At 35.9% G+C, this 20,120-nt stretch overlaps 1 protein-coding gene, 1 non-coding gene and 2 pseudogenes across 3 annotated transcripts; 3 read left to right on the forward strand and 1 right to left on the reverse strand.

The window, feature by feature from the left end:
• Nucleotides 1–3,510: 3,510 nt before the first annotated feature.
• Nucleotides 3,511–4,312, forward strand: LOC148697838 (uncharacterized; annotated as a pseudogene).
• A 760-nt stretch (nucleotides 4,313–5,072) lies between these two features.
• Nucleotides 5,073–8,365, forward strand: LOC137716541 (uncharacterized). Its single transcript, XR_015960379.1, has 4 exons — nucleotides 5,073–5,236; nucleotides 6,036–7,103; nucleotides 7,580–7,810; nucleotides 7,981–8,365. It is a non-coding gene; the product is annotated as an uncharacterized LOC137716541 (transcript).
• Nucleotides 8,366–13,650: 5,285 nt separating this feature from the next.
• Nucleotides 13,651–18,046, forward strand: LOC137715023 (calcium-dependent protein kinase 2). Its single transcript, XM_068454226.2, has 8 exons — nucleotides 13,651–14,771; nucleotides 16,037–16,180; nucleotides 16,294–16,446; nucleotides 16,545–16,660; nucleotides 16,797–16,964; nucleotides 17,050–17,177; nucleotides 17,417–17,516; nucleotides 17,595–18,046. Exons 1-8 carry the CDS (start codon nucleotides 14,021–14,023, stop codon nucleotides 17,667–17,669), a joined length of 1,635 nt encoding a protein of 544 aa, XP_068310327.1. The 5' UTR covers nucleotides 13,651–14,020; the 3' UTR covers nucleotides 17,670–18,046.
• Nucleotides 18,047–18,481: 435 nt separating this feature from the next.
• On the reverse strand, nucleotides 18,482–19,780 carry LOC137715024 (protein translation factor SUI1 homolog pseudogene; annotated as a pseudogene). Its single transcript, XR_015960582.1, has 2 exons — nucleotides 19,657–19,780; nucleotides 18,482–18,993 (listed from the first exon to the last, which is right to left on the reverse strand). The product of XR_015960582.1 is annotated as a protein translation factor SUI1 homolog pseudogene (transcript).
• Between the last annotated feature and the right edge of the window lie 340 nt (nucleotides 19,781–20,120).

The raw sequence follows: 20,120 nt of genomic DNA on the forward strand, positions 1-20,120 counted from the left end.
GATTTTTTTAAAGCTAGCTTTTGCTACTTTGGTTTTTTGGCTTTTTTCTTTTTTCACCCCAAAATTGTGAAAAAAAAGATTTGATTTTTGGATGTTTATCAAATACAAAAAAGCAAGAAGCCCGCTTGTTTTATTTTTTTTATTTTTTTATTTTTATAAATTTAAACAGTACCAAACTGGTACTATATAAGCCATTAGTTTCCACACGAAATTGACTAATATGCGTACCAAACACTCGTACAAAATTTGGGTGAGATTAACTTCCAGAGCCGGCTTTAGTTTCCACATGAAATTGACTAATATGCGTACCAAACACTCGTACAAAATTTGGGCGAGATTAACTTCCAGAGCTGGCTTTAGGGGAGTGCGACCAGTTCCATGGCACAGGGCCCCAAAATTTTGGGGGCCCCAAAATTATTTTTTATTGAATATGATAATATATATATATATAAAATAATACTATATAAAAATAATATATAGAAATACTAATCAAATCAAAATATATACATATAAAAATCTGATGGGCCAAAAGCCATCAGAATACTAGTCTACTACCTAAAAACCATCAGTCAAACAACTACCTAAAAGGCTAAAAGGTTAAAAGTCATCAGACTACTAGTACTATCTATATGAAAATATATAAAATAATAACTAATAAACGGCAAAGTTAATCAATTGGAGAACCCCACTACTGAGGCAAACAATTCAGACTACTTCTCTCTCTCACGCCAAAATCCATTGTTCACTTTTCTTCTTTTCACACCAGATTATCGTCACTACAGAGTCAAATAATTCAGCGCAGAGCACTAGAACCCTGTGCCAGTGTGAGTGTCCCAGACTCCCAGTGTAATTCTTTTTTCTCTTCGTCCTATTATTATATTTCCCACAAATTATTAAACCCTAATTTATAAATTTATGAAATTAAAGAAAAACTTCGAAATCATGAAGACAGTTCAACTGATCAGAGTGATGTAGACTTAGATCAAAATAAGATATTTACTAATTTAAGTATATTGACTCGAAACTTGAAGATTTGGGTATTTCTTATCTATAATGATTTTTTTTTCTTTTGTACCTTTCAGGACAAAATCAAGAGAAGAGTAGTCACAAAAAATTGTTAGACGCACACGTATTATGGACTATCAGGTTTCATTGTTCATACTTACTATAATTTTATTGTGATCTTATTTGAGATATAAAAGATAGCACCTACTAGAAAATATCCATCTGTCTACTTGAAGCGTCTAGGGGTGGGCACAGTGCGGTTCGGTGCGGTTTCACCCCTAAATTGGAACCGGAACCGAAATATATTAACGGTTCGATTCGGTGCGATTCCACTTAAATTTATGACTAGAACATTACGGTTCGGTCTACACCGGTTCCGATTCGGTTCTTGCCGGTTTACGGTTCCTAATAATAAATTATTTGAACACCAAATCATTATGCATTCAAATACATCTTCTAAAACTGATTACATAAAGTTGCATACAACACATCTTTTTTAATGCAAATGTCTTTGGTAGTGGCACCAAGTCAACAAAAAGAGACAACTAAAATACATATGCACTGGTCAATCAGTCAACAAACAAAAAAATGATGAAACAAATTGCAAGTTTTCAGACTTCAGAGAGCAAGCAAGAAGCAGCAGCTCCTGTACACAATTTTTCAACCTATTATACCATGACATGTGTGTGTATATATAATTTATTTATTTATTATTAATAAAACGGTTCGGTTCGGTTCGGCCGGTTCTTGGTCATTCGAAACCGGAACCGGAACCGGTTTGAACGGTTCGGTTCGGTTTTTTTCGGTTTTTTTTCTTACGGTTCGATGCGGTTTGGCGGTTTTTATGCTCACCCCTAGAAGCGTCAAAGAAAAAGAAAAGTTGAACAATTGATTCAGTCTCAAAAATGAGCTATTGATAGGTTCTTTCTGAAAGAAAAAGAACCACAAAGTTCAGTGGATGATTTAATTACGGAACAACAGGATGACAATGAGAAATTAGTTGATGATTTGGCCAATGATGAAATTGATGATGACCTTGATGAGAATGATAATCATGATGATTCTCCTATTGTCACTGATCAACCGAGTGAGTCCATTCCCTCAAACATTTATGATCCTCAAATTTGGGATAGTTTTGATCCTAAATGTATTGATTTGTTGGCAGAAAAAGGTCCTACAAGAGATCTATCAATTGAGAAAGGTCCTAAATATCAGTTTAATAGGCGCTTAAAGATCAGTTTAATAAGCATTTTAATGCAGAATTTTACACTCAATACTTATCCAATGGAGAGAAACATGATAAAGATTGGCTAGTCTATTCAAGGAATGTTGATAAAGTGTTATGCTTTTGTTGTAAATTGTTCAAGAAAGGGCCTCTCAAAGGTCAATTAGCAAATGAGGGCTACAAAGATTGGACACATCTCAATGTGAGGCTTAAAGAGCATGAAAACAATTTTGATCACATCTTGAACATGACCATTTGGATTGATTTGCATCTTAGATTGCAGAAAAATGAAACAATTGACAAAGTTGTGCAAGACCAGATCAAGAAAGAAAAAGAGCATTGGAGGGAGTTATTACGAAGATTGATTTCCATTGTGAAATATTTAGCTAAACATACACTGGCTTTTCGTGGAAATAACGATACGCTTTATCAAGGAAGTAATGGAAATTTTATGGGCCTAGTTCAAATGATGGTTGAATTTGATCCATTGATAAAGAATCATCTTCAACGCTTCCAAAATAATGAGATTCGTTATCATTATCTTAGTCATACCATCCAGAATGAGTTGATATTGTTGATATCTTGTGAAATCAAAGTTGTAATCATTTAAAAAGTCAAAGAAGCTAAATATTTTACCGTGATACTTGATTGTACTCCTGATTTTAGCTACCAAGAACATATGACCTTGATCATAAGATGTGTATATATGAACAGTACTCCAGTAAAAGTAGAAGAACATTTTTTGCAATATCTGATTGTGAATAACACATCAGGAGAATGACCATTTGAAGAGTTGCAAAATGCATTAAACGTTCTTGATCTTGATATTGATGATGTAAAAGGGCAAGGTTATGATAATGGATCAAAGATGAGAGGGAGACACCAAGGTGTACAAAAGAGGCTATTGGATATAAATCTTAGGGCAATGTACACTCCATGTGGTTGTCATAGTCTTAACTTAACGCTTTGTGATATGGCAAATTCTTGTGGCAAAACGAAAGACTTCTTTGGAACAATACAATGTATTTACAACTTGTTTGCAAATTCTACAGAACGATGGCTGATTTTGAAAGAAAATATAAAATGACTGACTCTCAAATCATTGTTGGCCACACGATGGGAAAACCGTGTTGCAAGTGTTAAAGCAATTTAATACCAACCTCTACAAATAAAAAAAAACTTTACTCCAATTAGCGGAAAGTGACAATGACTCAGTAACAAGAAGTGGAGCTAAATCTTTGGCAACATATGACATTAGGAATTTTGAGTTTTTATTGGGTATGACTATTTGGTATGAAATATTGGCTACTGTTAATGAGGTTAGCAAAGATTTGCAATCTAAAGACATACTTATTAATGTCGTTAATTTTGAAAAGTACAGAGAAATTGGGTTTGCGGAAGCTATGATTAATGCTAAAAAACTTGCTATTGAAATGGAAATTGATCCCGTGTTTCCAGAAAAGTGTCAAGTTCGTTGAAAAAGACATTTTGATGAGAATAAAGGTGAATCATCCCAACCAACTGAACAATCAGCAGAGGAATCTTTTAGGGTTCATCACTTCTTGTATATAATAGATCAAGCTATTGGTTCACTGAAGAGAATGTTTGAAGAATATCAAGCGTATGATGATATATTTGGGTTTTTGTTCACTTCGGAACGGTTGAATTCGATAGACAATGATAAATTGAAAGATTGTTGTGATCGGCTTTAAGAAAGATGAGCTCTTTGATGTTGATTGGGATGCATTATTAGTAGAGTTGAAGCTTTTACGGGAGCGTTTGCCAAAAGAAATAAGAGCATCCATTGACATATTGAACTTCTTGAAGAGAATGCGTTGTTTCCCGACTGCAAGCATTGCATACAGAATTTTGTTGACTATACCTGTTACCGTTGCATCTGCAGAAAGGAGTTTCTCAAAGTTAAAGTTATTAAAATTATACTTGTGGTCAACCATGTTGCAGGAAAGGTTAAATGGACTAGCTTTGATATCGATTGAAAGTGCTTTTTTAGACAAAATTGATTATGAAGGTTTAATTGATGATTTTGCAGCAAAAAATGCACGAAGAGCCATCTTTAAGTGAAGCTTCAGTGCTAGACTTTTTTAAGTTTTGTTTATTTGGTTTCTTTAAATTGAAATTATTGTTAGTTATTAGTATTATGGTTATTTTGTAGCTTTCTTTACATTTAATAATATTTAGAAATAGATGGTTAGTTAGTTTTAAAGTTTATTTCAATATTGCTTTTTAGCATCAATACGTTGTTCAATTTTTTTTTTTTTAAATGTCTTATAAGAAGAGCCCCTTTTATGAATTTTGCACAGAGGCCCCAAAATCTCAGAGACGACTTTGTCAACTTCATACCTTGACGGCTTGATGAACTAATGAAAACTCTAAACCCTCAAAAAATCATCCCCAGAGCCCAACAGACCTTCTAAAAAGTTCTAAAAGGAAAAATTATTTTGGGAACAAGATGGTATTCTCCTTTAATCCAGTCGTACTTTTCCTTAAAACTCTATTTATTTTAAAGAAAGACTAATGAAAATGGCTTGAAAACTTTGAGTTTTAATGATAAGAACAAAATAAAGGGTAAAGTGAATAGTACCAGGATTGACATTTTAGTGTAAAAATGTGGTTTTTCGTTAAAATGAACAGTACCGTGAGTTTTTCGTTAAAACTCGTTTATTTTAATTCTATTACAACCCGAATTTGAATAAGCACCAAACTGACACCAAGCTCGATTCAAATTCGAGTTAGAGCCCATTCTGATACCTACATAAGCCCATAAAAGTCCACAAAACCCGAAACGGACTCCAAAACAAGTTTTTAGACAGAATTGATTGCACTCCATAGATCCGACGGAAATCATAAACTTCCTTTCTTCTTCCCATATTCTTGTTCCTGCCATTAGCGACCGGTCTGAAGCTCAATCTCTTTTCTTTGGACGCTCTTCCAAAACCAAATTTCCCATAAAAAAGAAAAAAAAAAAAAAAAAAGTATCTGTAAAAGGTATGTAATTCGAACTCTTATACCATGAGCAATACTTGATTTTATGGAATCTTCCCATCGAATTAGATTTGTATTCGTAATATTTAGCATAGTGTGAGTGTGTAGCAGTGCAGGTGTGATTTTCTCTTGAAATTTAAAGGGTATTTGTTTCTTAATGTTTGTAGAGAATTAAAATTTGACATTTAGAAATTGGAATGCTGTTTTGTTCTTGGTACTCATGGGACAAACTGTTAATTAAATTAAAGTTTAGTTTTTAGGGTTTTTTAGGGTGGCCATAGCTGTGTTACACAAATTTGAGATGGTATGGTATTTGGGTACCTTAGCCCTGGGGCTTAAATTGAAAGCAAGTTGCTTTCATCTGTTTATTTTTTATTTTATCGTTATTATTTTGGTTTTGTGATGGTGTCACTTGTAATGGATTGTTTTGGGCTCCCGTAGAATGATGTGAAAAGGTTATATTGTGGAACTTGGCTATATCTGTGGTATCCATTATCCTCTAGTATGCTGAAAATGGTTTGCTGGTTTCGGAGGTTTGACATCGAAATAGGTTGCAATTTGACATAGAAATTATTGATTGTTTTGCAGTAGAAAGACCAAAGTTGGCATCAATACCGTTGGTCTCATTACATGGATTTCAATAAAAGATACTCATGTATAAGTAATGTATGACTAGCAGGCAAACGGAGATCTATGTGTGCAATATTGTTCAAAATTTGTATATGGAACTTGAATATGATATCTATCAGTTGTATGTTCAGAACTCCGTTCTGTTTACTTATTATGATTGAATACATTGCAGGGATATTGGTTCTCTAGGGAGAACAATGGGAGATTTAGATAATTGTGTTAAAGATGATTCAACATTGGCTAGAGAATCGGACCTTAACTTTGCAGTTGATGGCGATGAAGAAAACTTTGAAAGAGGAGGTGACTTCAATCAGGATCAGAACCAACATGAGCAACGTAGTTCCCCCTCACTAAATTCGGAATATTCTTACGTTGTGGCAACTGAGTCTGGTCATGACAGTGTCGTTGAAACAAAATTTGCCCATGATCCAGAGGGGACTCAGTCTCCATTCAAGGACAATAACCAATACCAAGGTGAGATGGATGAGTTGCATGGAAATAATTTTCTTAACCCCTTCTCTCATTCTAAGTCACAAACATTCCATAATGAAACGGGAGCTGAAGATTCTGCTCATGCACTGGAGTCTCCACTAACAGCAAATGCAAACCGGGGAGCTGGAGAGCAGAGCGAATCTGACATGGGTAGGCCAATTGATGCTCCACATGGTGGAGGAGAGAACAGATTTTATTCAGAGAGATCACAATATGAATATAGTGAACCCAAGGAAGATGACTCCCTATGTGAGAACAGGCACCCTGGCATATATCATTCTGATCTTCATTCTCCCAAAAGCACTGCCGGAGGATCAGTATCTCCTAAGACAAAGAGACAAATGTCAAGTTCACCTGAAGGCTCACCTTCTCATCAAGGTTCTCAAGCACGAATATCTCATTGTCGGAAAATTTCTTCCCCTGAATTGCATAAAGGAATTTCACTTGATCAATTATCTCTGGCCGGGCAAAGTTCTGCTTCAACACAGGGCATTCAGCGTCAGTCCCAGCATAAGGATAGCTCTTCTCACAAGCATATAACTTCGCCCCCATGGTCCCATCGCTCACCACCAAGGTCCCACCGCTCACCCCCAAGGTCTCATCTTTCACCACCAAAGTACCGGAGAAGGGATAGATCAGAGTCACGATCATCCATTTGACACAGAGATTCCTATGGTTACCAGAGGGATTATCGTGACCGAACCCGGTCACGGTCCCCATATTCAAGAGTCCATCATAGGTCCACAAGGTTAACTTCTATAGTCTCTCCATTATCATATGTTAAAATTCTATCAGTTTCACATGGCAACAACTTTATTATAAGATTTGGCTTATCTCTTTCATTTGGTACTCCTATCCATGAGCCATGACCACCTCAAAAATTGCATTTCTCAATCAACCACTGTTATCTGATTGAATTTTGGATTGTAATCTCTCAAACCTTCATCAACATTTATATATAATATTGATACCTTAGACGTAACTAGCTTTCTATCATCAATCATGCTTTTCTTTATCTCAAATTATACAAAAAATATTCTTGACTTCTAATTCATATGCATTACCATAAAGTTATGATTATGTAAATTGAATAGTCCAAGATTTTTGAAGTAAAATGGATTACTTAATGAGCGGAACTTTCACACATTGGTTATGTCAAAGATCTCTCTACCCTCCAAAACATATAGTTCGGTTCCTAATGTTTTGTCCCTTAATTCGTATTAGGGAAAGGCATTCTCCAAGGCGAAGGTCCCCTTTTCCAGAATATCATTCTCATCACCGATCTCCTAGAAGGAGACCTTGGTCACCACCGCCTAATAGGAAAACTGGATTAGGGAAACCTGGGAGAAATTTATTTGTTGCAGGTTTTAGCTTCGCGACTACAGAGAGAGATCTGGAAAGGAAGTTTTCTAGGTATGGCAAAGTACAACATGTTCGGATTGTTAGAGACAAGAGGTAATTGTGCAGTTTACAGTATACTTGCATATATTGATGCGTTCTCTGTCAGTGAAACATCTGCTTTGCTTAGCTATTACCTTGTGCATGCGTTTTCCTTGTGATACGTACTTGTTAGAATCTTCTTTGAGTTGAGTTTTTATTTTTGTTGCAAATTTGTTTCTTCTAAGGTCGGGAGATTCGCGTGGATTTGGATTTTTGACGCTGGAAACGGATGAAGATGCTGATGCGGCTATCAGAGCTCTAGATGAGACTGAGTGGAATGGTCGGATTATTCTTGTCGAAAAATCCAAAAGTTGAGGGCTTGAGACTCACCTTGATCACAACTAGCCATTGAAATATTTTTTTCAGTCGTGTAATTTTGTTTTCTGAAGTTAGTACTGCCCACCAGTGTTGTATAAAAAATGAGTACATATTATATATCACATCATAAGGGATTCCCTCTCTTCATTTTTCTGTATTTATTTGAATGAGTAGATCTCATCAGTCATCTCCTCTGTAAGTTGTTGGGTCTGTCAGATATTCAAATAATACAGAGATGGTAATTGATCAATCTGATTCGACGTTTGTACATAACAAATAATACAAAAATTAAATTTGGGATTCATGCATTATGGTGAATGCATCATGTTATTAAGGTCGATTAAAATAACGAAATTGAAAGTGTGTTTTGGGAGGTACTTGATTGAGAAACTAGGGAGGCCTTTGAACTTGGTGGTGAAGATCTATCTCTTCCGTAGTGCAACGTCATGAGCATGCTGATAACGTGTTATAGGCCTATTTTAGTGAGGGAATAGGAAGAAGGTGCGACACAAGGAGAAAGAAAGAAAAGAGAGTTAAAAAATTTGTATGACGTAGTTTCTCACCACTTTGTGTGTTTATTTATAACAAGCATAACTGACTTTCTTGCTCTCATATTTTTTTTCATGGGTAAATTACACAGAACTACCTAAACTATTGGTCATGAACAGTTTCATACCTCATCTTTAAAAAAATTCAATGTCATACCTCATCTTCCCCACAACCCACCCCTTTTTTCCCCCTCTCGTCTTCCCCTTCCCTCCTCCTCTGCACCCACCCTTGCACCCACCTTCTTCCCTCCTCTACATACCCCAATCCTTAAATCCACACCCATTTCCCCCATTTTCTCCATGCCCAATTTCTCCACCCACGAAATCGGCAGAAGACGGGATCTAGGTTGCAGGGAAAGGGGATCGGGGAAGATGGTTTTTTTTTTTAATTATAATTTTTCTAATTTTTAATAACTTTTCTTTAATTAATTATTTTAATATTTAAAAAATATTAAATGATTTTTTTTTTTTTAGTTTTTAATAATATTTTATTAGTTTTTTAATATAAATTGTGCCACGTCACAAGCTATGTCAGCATTTAACGGAGGAATTAACAGACAACTGACGGAAGGTATGACATTGCAACAAATTCAAAAATACGGTATGACATTGCAACAAATTCGAAGATACGGTATGACATTGAAATTTTTTAAAGACGAGGTATGAAGCTATTAAGGTATTCTGTGTAATTTACCTTTTTTTTATTTTTTATTCCAAAGCGTTCACATAACTTGTACAAGACAAGGATAATGAAAAATGATGTAATAAAGTTGCATGATAAGCACAGAGTTATGCTGAGGGCATGAGGCTGCCGATCGCTACACAATCCTTGCTTGCAAGCTTCATACATGTCAGTTTTTGTTGCTTCTAAAACTAAAATGCCATATTATATCATCTAAGCGCAATAATACGCCCAACACACCCAATAACTTTTTCCGGACATAATCTATTGCCACATGAAAATGCATGCTATTATCAGCAGTACACGTGTGAGTGCGCTAACCACCCTAGCCTCATCTACTTTGTTAGTTGATTCTGGCCCTTTTTGCTTCGTGGGTTGGCATGATCCTCACTTACAAAAGTATGAATGATCAGATCTCTGCACATATGTATACGTAACTATTCCTATAACACTTCGTTCATGATATAATTGCACAAGAAAAATGCTAAAGTAGTTACTCACGTGACTTGTCTTAATGTCTTATTGTGAGCTGATATTAACTAATGCTTGTTCGACTAATCCTAGCAATCCCCATTCATATTTTTAGTATTATTATTGGGAATTGTTATTAACACTACAAAAATCTCATTCTACACTCCAAACTTTTTATATTATGAAAGAAAAATACATTTGTGAGAAGTGTAGAATGAGATTTTTGAAATACCAACAACACTTCTCTTATTATTTTGTGGATTTTGTTTGTAGTTTGGTGATGCTGACAACACAAGGTCTTTTCCTTCATGTTTGGGCTTCAAAGCATGTGGATGGAAGCACGAGCACACAACACAATCAAAACCAAAAACGCCTAGTTGTGAAGGTAAAATTGCATTTCCATTTTCTGGCAAACAAAAGTTTGGTAATCCCTAATGGGGTCCCATACGTACTTATTGATGTTACACGTTCCACGTTCCACGTTCCAGCTTCTCTCAAGAATAAGGATCTTCTCCGGTTCCTCTTTGTTGAGAATTCTAATGATCCTCAAATTATGTTTTTTCATCGTACATCGTATCGTCAATTTTCTTCTGATACTGTTTATATTTAATTTTAAATAAAAATATTTAAAATAATTTCTGATCATACAATATCAATAAATAAACATAATTTAAGAATTCTTAAAATGCTAAAAAAAAAAGAGTTAGAAGAAGATTCTCTTTCCTTTTTCAATAGCCACGACAAATAGAATACCCAAGTGTCCCGTTTGTATTATCCACTATTTTGGTGGAAGTTTTGGGTCCCACAATATGAGTCCCTGTGTTGATCGAACGCGACTTTTGGGATCCCCATGTTGGATGATCACATTCAAACCTTTGATGCACAACTTTTCACGATAATGTGAAATTATTAGCGTTTTGAGACACAAGTCGGTACATCGTGTGTTGTTTAACAACGATATATGCGGAGGTCTAGTATCATATTATGATAGAAATAAAGCTTATATTCTTCAGTGTGGCTAAAATATTATGTGGTTTAAAGGGCACTAGAATATTAATGGAGTAGATGAAGGTATGATTTAATTTTTAAATCTCAAAATTTTATTTACTTCGTACTGAATGTCACGTGATATTATAAATTTTCCTCATATTACAAAGTTATGTAACATTTTCTCATCGGACTTGTTGTCGGACAAATTATTTGTTTACAAGACTATTTGAATCACACGTTTAAGAAAATAATCATTCAAATAATGAATCAGATTTAATCTAATAGAATAACTATATTTGTAATTTAAGTATATCTTGAGTCCCCATATGGTTTGATAAGAGCACATCTACTCGTGTTATATATGAAAAAAGATATACTTATCAAGTGTTACTATAAACTATGTTTTTACTTTAGGTAAGGTAAAATTATCAAGCAATTTATTCGACTAGTACTTGAGTTCACACTCACAACTCAAGATGTAACAAAATCATCCACTCAAATTTTCCCACCATTTCTTTTTTCACACATTACTTTTAAAACACTCAAATTTTGGTACACATGTATGAACGACTTATCAAAACTAATTTAAATTATCCGCCATACTAACAAAATATTAATGTGACAATATTTTTCTTAATTTTCTTAAGAGATATCAACTTCAAAGCTCTCATTCTAATATGAGAAAAGTATTAAACAATGACCAAAAGGGGCAACAATAATTAAATTAGAAAGAAAAAGAAAGTTCCATCGGCACTTGATCATTGTTCACCATAGACTCTGCAAAAGTATAGTCTCTTTGTAATAATTCAAGTCTTTTTTTTTTTTTTTTTTTCCTCGGGAAGTCATTGCGTTTTGTGAAATGATTACAATATTTTTTTTATTCATAGTTGTTCAATCATTATGACTTTTTATAATTCATGTGCAGAGTTCAATTTATTAAAATGTTTACATTGTAAAATTGGGTTTAAATCATGTTCTCAAAGTAGATCTGACATGCACAATCTGAATATTCAGATGAAAATTTAGATCAAATCGTGTTGGTCGATATCTGGAAAATGACACAAGTTAAAACATACATCAATGATATGAAACTATAGGTTCTATACGTGGGGCCTAAATATTCAGATGAAAATTTAGATCAAATCGTGTTGGTCGATATATGGAAAATGACACAAGTTAAAACATACATAAATGATATGAAACTATAGGTTCTATACGTGGGGCCTACTAAAAAGTTGGGATGACTAGCCTTAAAATGTGATTAAAATCAATCTGCACATGCCTGATTTGGAACTGAGGTGATTCTGAAAAAAACTGGTATAAAAAAAAACTAGGAGTTGTTTTTGTGTTTGGTATAAATTCAGCTTCAGCTTTTTTTCACAGTTTTGGGTGAAAAAAAGCCAAAAACAAGAAGCTGCAAAACCCAGCTTTGAAAAACCGGCTTTTTTCACATCTGTTTTACATAAAAGTTTACCAAACACTATAATACTGCTTTTTTTTTTTTTTCAAAAGCACTTTTACAAAAAAATTTATCAAACACTCTACTGCTTTATTTCACAGCTGCTTATTCTCACAACACATCAGAAGCAGTTTTTTTTTAAAGCACAGTAATATCAAACCAGCCCATAGAGAGTAGTTCACAATCCTAATGGGTCTCAAACCCTCCACTACAAGCATGTTCATAATCCAAACATAAGTACTAATTTTATGCTTAATATCCAAAAGAAATTCTAGATGTTTTATCCATGCGCAAATGGATTTACTATAAAAGTCCTACAACAAGGTAAGTCTTCCTACATTAGTCCTCGACGTCTACCTGTTCACCGCTACTAGGTTATGACGGGGGCGATACATCAAAAACCATGGTAGATGTTTTGCAAAACAATAAACAATAAACATGTTACACGTATTAATAATAAAAAAACATAGTACACGTATCTTTTATTTTTTATTTTTTCCAATAAAAATGTTACAGCTATCATTTAATAAAAAATATCAGCTTATAAATTACTTTTTCTTCTTGTTGGAGGTATAAATTACTTGAATATGAAGAAAGAAACTACGATAATAAATTAGTCAACTCGGATTCCTTAAACTATACCATATAAATGATGAGAAAAACATAAAACAAAGTTTGATTCAACAGCTCGGTTTATGAGAGCAATTTTATATAAAACAATTTCATCACCATATGATTTTAATTTAATTAATATACTATTACCTTGTGTTATGATGGACACTACAAATTTTTTACCGTGGACTCTAAATTTTTTATTTAAAAAAGCAGACGTATTCATGACATCACTTTTTTTATACAATTTTTACACGTTTTTGTGAGGTCCACTTAGTAATATAGTTCAACAATTCAAACCGTTTAATTTTTAGGTATTTCCCCAAAGTTTATGTCTACCAAAAATCATCTAAATCTAAAACCATGACAGTTGGATTAAGGGTTTATGTTTTTTTGTATAACCGTTTCGTCCATGTTATTTACTACAAATGCTGGTTTGGTGGGCTGGATGAGACTGGATTTTAGGGACATGATTGAATTGGTAGGAATTTGTAAGACAGTACTTGTAACTCATGTGTAAGGATGAGTTAGATAACTCACCTTATTGTGGATTCATAACTCATCTTGTCCATTTCACATTTGACACAATAAACAACGGACGAGACTCAAATTCATTTTAATTGGTCACAATCTATCCTATATAGCTCACTAAATGTATGATTTTGGCTTTGACCAATCTTAAAAGAATGATCTATAAATAATATTTTTTTAAAAATAGACGGTTTAGATACTACAACCAAAAATATACATTAATGTAGTTGGTAAAATCCGTTCCATATGTAATTTGTTGGATTATTAAGCAGTCCCGGTGAAGGCTATAGCTACAGAAATCCGTGTCTCTGTCATTGTCTCTGTCCCTTGAGTTGAATTGGTAGACCTGAAACATTCAACAATTCCACTTGATTGAAAAGTTTGGCCATCTTCTTTCTTCAAATTTACCTTGCAATTCCAGCCTACTTTTCTCAAACCCTTTTCCAAGTTACCTTCTTTATCACTTTCTCTCCAAATCCTCATCTGGGTTCTCTCTCCCTTACCTTTCTGATCCAAACGTCTTTTGTTTCTCTCTCTCTCTCTCTCTCTCTCTCTCCCCCTCTCTCCCCTCTGCAATTCCAGCATAAGAGGTATTACTTGAGCAAAAACAACAAATGGGCAAGTGTCTAAGCAAAAGCAAAGATTCAGAGCGACAACATAATGGCTACAGATCAGTAGGAGGCGGAGAAGGAGGAGGTGGGGTCCACCAGCAGAAACCCCATAGCCATGAAGCTGCTGCTGTTCATCAACAACGACCCGAAAAACGCGGTCTGCCAGTCAACCAAGAACCCCAACCAGCATGGAAGCCGACAGTCCCGGCTAGAACCCCCAAAGCAGCAGCTCAAAGGCCGGCAGACAACACAATCCTCGGAAAACCGTTTGAGGATGTCAGGGTGCACTACACCATTGGGAAAGAACTGGGCAGAGGCCAATTCGGCGTGATCTATCTCTGCACTGAGATTTCGACCGGCAAGAAGTACGCCTGCAAGTCGATTTCGAAGCGGAAGCTTGTCACCAAGAACGACAAGGAGGACATCAAGAGGGAGATTCAGATCATGCAGGATTTGAGCGGGCAGCCCAACATTGTGGAGTTCAAAGGTTGTTACGAGGACAAGCAGTCTGTCCATGTTTGTATGGAGCTGTGTGCAGGTGGAGAGCTGTTTGATAGGATCCTTGCCAAGGGACATTACAGCGAGAGAGCGGCTTCTTCAATATGCCGGGCGATTGTTAATGTTGTCCACATCTGTCATTTTATGGGGGTGATGCATCGGGACCTGAAACCGGAGAATTTCTTGCTCTCTAGCAAGGATGAGAATGCCCTTCTCAAGGCTACCGATTTCGGGTTGTCCGTCTTCATTGAAGAAGGTAAATTTAGATATCATTTTTCGTAGTTAGTTGCTTGGAAATTCAGTATCCTTCACAATTGATATGATAGATATAAGGGATTAGGTGAATTGTGCGCATATGCTTCGATCGCGGAATTGTCTTTATCTGGAAATGATGTTTCTAGTGATAATGGTACTAAATTCATGCCCAAAGTCAATGCAGAACCTAGCTGGATTTCATAATATACTGTAAGTTGACAGAAGACTACGCCATTTTGTTTTAGAAAATAAGTAAGGGTAACCAGGACATGTTAGCTGGCAATTCAGATGGTAGATAAGCACCTTATCAAAACCGAATTATAAATGTTGAATTTATTACCTTTAACACTGGTAGATAAACTGAACCTCATGTTAGGGAACGAAGACGAATTGAATTTCATCAGTTTAGAAATCACTGCTTTGGTAATTTCATTTATTTTGCCATGTTTGATAGATGATGATGCAAGCTACACCAAACATGTTTCGCTGTCATATTTCCATAATGGCCTCCATTCTTTTCATGGAAGTGAGATGGAAGGAAAAGAAAAGAGCTATACTGTAAATGTCTGATGTAGTTGTATTAATGGCAAGTTAACAACATCTTTAATTGCTTGGGGGGTGGGGAGAGATGGTCTTCAATTATGCAGCTTCATCGTTTTTAAAACTCTGGTAGTAAGGTCACATCTCTGTCAAGCAAGGTCACACTAAGACTGAGAACAGCAACGGAACACTCTCTTACCCTCAGTGACCCACAGTAAAAAAAGGCATATTATGTTTGCATCCTATTTTCGCATATCTCTGTGAGATGGAGTCCAGACCTGTAATTTGCCAGCATTAAAGTTTCCCATAACTATAAATTGTGTTTACTTTTAGCACCATAATTAGAAACATGTATTTTAACACTTTTATCAAACTTGGTTTTTCTGGAACAGGCCAAATATATTGTTTTCGTCTTTTGGACCTTCTTAATATGTTCTCTACTTTCATGGGTTTCACAGTTATCCTTAAGATGGCATCATAACGTCACTAGATTGTTTGCTTAAGATTTTCTTTTGTCAAATTTGCTTATGATTTTGGTGTTTCTCGTCTTTTAAAACTAGAGATGAGTAGATTCTGTATTTTCTTTGTAATTTACTAATTTACCACAAATATATGTACTATGCTCGACAACTGTTAGCATTTGGTGAATATTTTTCTTTATTGTGTATGTTATGCTTCCGCTTGTAGCATAGCTATTCATTATCTTTTATGATAAACTCTTGTCAGGAAAGGTGTATCGTGATATAGTTGGGAGTGCTTACTATGTTGCTCCAGAAGTATTGCGACGCAGATATGGGAAGGAAATAGACATTTGGAGTGCAGGAGTTATATTGTATATTTTACTAAGTGGAGTGCCTCCATTTTGGGCAGGTAAAGACACAGTATATTTGTTTTGCTTAACATAATATCTTTGTGTACTAGTTACAGGTTCTGTATTTTTCGTGTTGGTTTAAACAATTAATAGTTTCCAATGACTGATTTAGAAACGGAGAAGGGGATATTTGATGCCATAATGGAGGGAGAGATTGACTTTTCAAGTTCACCGTGGCCATCTATATCAAACAGTGCCAAGGACCTAGTCCGGAAGATGCTAACACAGGACCCTAAAAAACGTATCACCTCGACTCAGGTTCTAGGTATAGATCTCTTCCTTTTACTTGATACTTTACTTGGCTTATTGTGTCTAGCAGATATATCTTGTAACTAAAACTTTTGAATTTGGGTGGTCAACCAGAACATCCATGGATCAGAGATGGCGGAGAAGCTTCAGACAAACCCATAGACAGTGCAGTGCTTTCTAGGATGAAGCAGTTCAGAGCTATGAACAAACTGAAAAAACTTGCATTGAAGGTATGTTTGTCGAGAGGTTTTCGGACATAGACAACTTTGAATTTTGAATAGTGCTGTGATGGTACTATATACTCTGTAGATTGGATCTGATTGTGCTTCGATTCTAACTGTGTATAATTTATGAATATGGTTATAGGTTATTGCCGAAAATCTTTCTGAAGAAGAAATACATGGGCTGAAGGCAATGTTTACAAACTTGGACACTGACAATAGTGGAACCATCACTTATGATGAACTCAAGTCAGGATTGGCTCGACTTGGTTCTAAGCTCACAGAGGCTGAAGTCAAGCAGCTAATGGAAGCTGTACATTATCATTCAATTTAAAATATCCAAATTTTCTTTTACCTTTCGCATCGCACCCAACTCATATTCTGCATTTGCATTTCAGGCTGATGTGGATGGGAGTGGATCAATTGACTACCTTGAATTCATCACTGCTACAATGCATAGACACAGGCTAGAGAGGGACGAACATCTTTACAAAGCCTTTCAATATTTTGACAAAGATAATAGCGGGTAAGCTTTTTCTTCCAATCTCTAAGAATTGCGCACGCTTTCTTGGACGTTCATTTTCAAAGAACTAGAAAGTTGTAGGATGCTGCAGTTAATTACAATTCTGTGATAACTGACCTCAGCTCCTAGTCGCTCTGGATCCAGTTCTCATATTCTTAACCGCTAAATTAGATAAGATTAGGCTTATGGGTAAGCATGAATGATCGATTACCTAATGCTTTTTTTGTGTGTGTTTATTACAGGTTTATCACAAGAGACGAGCTAGAATCAGCAATGAAAGAGTATGGAATGGGTGACGAAGCTACAATTAGGGAAATAATATCGGAAGTTGATACAGATAATGTAAGTCAACATCCACACAACATTTTTGAATTTCTCCATTATCATGCAAATTAGTACTCAATTCCATTGGGATTACAGGATGGTCGGATCAACTATGAAGAGTTCTCCACGATGATGAGAAGTGGAATGCAACCACAGGCCAAGCTATTCTAAAGTTTCGTTTTGTTGCCATTCTCCGACTGTTGCAAGCCATGAGTTCTGCTCGTAGAATATATATGTGTGAACTGAGGGAGGACTCCGAGTCGCATGAGTGGTACTTCATGCTTGCTGCCGATTGCTTGCCGGAGAAATGAACGTTTTAGTTCGGATTGGTTCTGAGTTACAAGTGCAACAGTTTGTGCTGCACAAATTGTGCATAACAAGTCATCATCTCTATTTTATCTTGTATTTATCTTTGTTGTCTTGTCTACATTCTGGCGTGTCGATATTTTGAGATAATCACTGAAGAGCAAGGTAAATCAATTTAGCTCTCATGTTTGGCTCCGTACATTCTTTTTCACATTAATAAATGATGAGAAATAATTTTTGCACATCTTTTTTCACCTCTACACACGTTATTTTGGATTAAACAAATCGATGGAGAATCAAGTGTCAGAATTGAGAAGGCTGTGAAAAATTAACAAGATTAAACAGGATGTGTAAATTTCTCTTGTAAGAAATGCTATAGTTTTAATGTTGGCAACTCAACCCGTGTCGAAATAATTTGCACCATCAGATCTCCGTCTCTCGTCACGTAGTGGGTTTATTAGTTGGTTTAGCCAGTCTATCTCTCTCGACTCGAGCTGGAGTCCTCCACCTAATAACATATAACAGACGACATTCAGAAATCCCAAGCAAACCATTAATATTAACAGAAAAAACATTAGAGTTGATTAACAATGAAATCCCATAAAATTGAACTGAAATCCTCATCAACCAACAAAAATGGAAGCAAATTAACAAAGACCAGCATCATGCATCAGAAGTCCATAAATTCCACATTATATAAACAATTCAGTTATTACAACCCCAGAACGTCCAAACAAGCCAGGAGGTTCTGGGAGGTAGTAGCAAACTTAATACAACGGTAACAAACTCGACTACGACTCCAAGTCCTCAGAAACCATGAATCTTGATCTGATCCTTCTTGACAATCTTGGCCTGAACGAGAAACTGCAGCACGTTCTTGCGCTGATCGCCTTGGAGCTGAATTATCTTGCCGAGCTCTTTGTCCTGAACGACATTCCCGTTGCAGCAGAACTCTTTCTTAAGGTCCTTGAGGATCTTGTCGTAGCTGAAGTCCTTCTTCAGCCCTTGAACTGTCGTCAAGCACTTCTTTCCATTTCTCTGCTGCACCCGGATATGCACATACTCCTTGGCTCCGGGGGCATCCACGTCTTTGGCTTCGGCCAACGGGTCAAAAGCAGTTGGGATCTGAACGTCTAGTTCAACCATATATGTACTTTGCTTTGACTTGAGAAATCTACTGCAAATTCAGCTGCACACGCACAACAAACAAAACATTGTTAGCCCTCCTGCCATGTCATAACCTCCACAAATATTGCTTCAATACCAAGTTACCAACAATCATCCAACTAACTCAGATTATGGACACATGAAATTCAATTTATAAAACCATGATTACCTCCATCTATGCCACAAATTATAACGACAGTTTTTGTTTATTTATCAATTCATAAAATCGTAAACTTTCCCGAATCAAAAAGAAGAAAATTTAGCACTCGTGGAAATAAATGCATCGTGCTCATCTTGGGGCGCCAATATCAACCCACAACAAAGCACATGGGCTTTGTTTAAATCCTCCAAGATCCAATTTTGCACACTGATTTTCTCCTTCGGCACACCGTGTAGACATGATTATGTTCTTGAATTGTCCCATCATTCATTCAATCCAAGGGCCGGAATAACCAAAGGTGTGCAGGGGAAGAAAAAAAAAGTGTGGACAAATCACATCCCAAGCACATGGAAGAACATAACTTAATTTGTTCATGCATGATATGACATCCCAAACACCATATGACAGATTCACAGAAGCATCAATATTTACAGACACACAAAAACATATAGCATCAACATCCTAAAACATCACTCGACAAAGAAATTAAAGAAAGAAAAACAAATCATTGGAATTGGATCGTACCAGAATAACAGAAAGCTGGAAGGAGTACGGCTTCTTTTCTTTTTTCTGCTCGGGAACCCTTACTCGACGAACAAGCTTTGGAGGAGACAATATGAAGAAACTTGGAGTCCTGGGGTCTATATATATAGGTCTCGAGAGCCGTTGGCTGTAGCACCAGCACCGCATATTCAACAAAACACGGTTAACCTGAGCCGTTGGCTGTAGCAACTGGACGGACGAGATCGAGTGTCTGTTGACTTGAACGGTGAGATCAACCTGACGTGTGTGATTACTGATTAGTGGATTAAAATATATTTTTTAATTAGTTAATCTTTCCGGGTAACGCTTACAATGAACGCACCCAGGCTGGCATAATCCATGCAACCATGCAAGTGCAAGGAAAGCAACTTTAGAGCATCTTTAAAGAAGATATCAAAAAGTTCATATCAGTAATAACGGTAATAAAAGATATTATTAGTCTTTTC

This window comes from Pyrus communis, chromosome 3 (assembly GCF_041283825.1).
Source record: "Pyrus communis isolate YQ-2024b chromosome 3, ASM4128382v1, whole genome shotgun sequence".
Classification (NCBI taxonomy): domain Eukaryota; kingdom Viridiplantae; phylum Streptophyta; class Magnoliopsida; order Rosales; family Rosaceae; genus Pyrus; species Pyrus communis.

Coding starts and splice junctions, on each gene's coding strand:
- LOC137715023 (XM_068454226.2), top strand. CDS start 14,021: ATGGGCAAGTGTCTAAGCAAAAGCAAAGATTCAGAGCGACAACATAAT. Junction 14,772..16,036: donor GTCCGTCTTCATTGAAGAAG/GTAAATTTAGAT, acceptor AACTCTTGTCAG/GAAAGGTGTATCGTGATATA. Junction 17,517..17,594: donor CGGAAGTTGATACAGATAAT/GTAAGTCAACAT, acceptor TTGGGATTACAG/GATGGTCGGATCAACTATGA.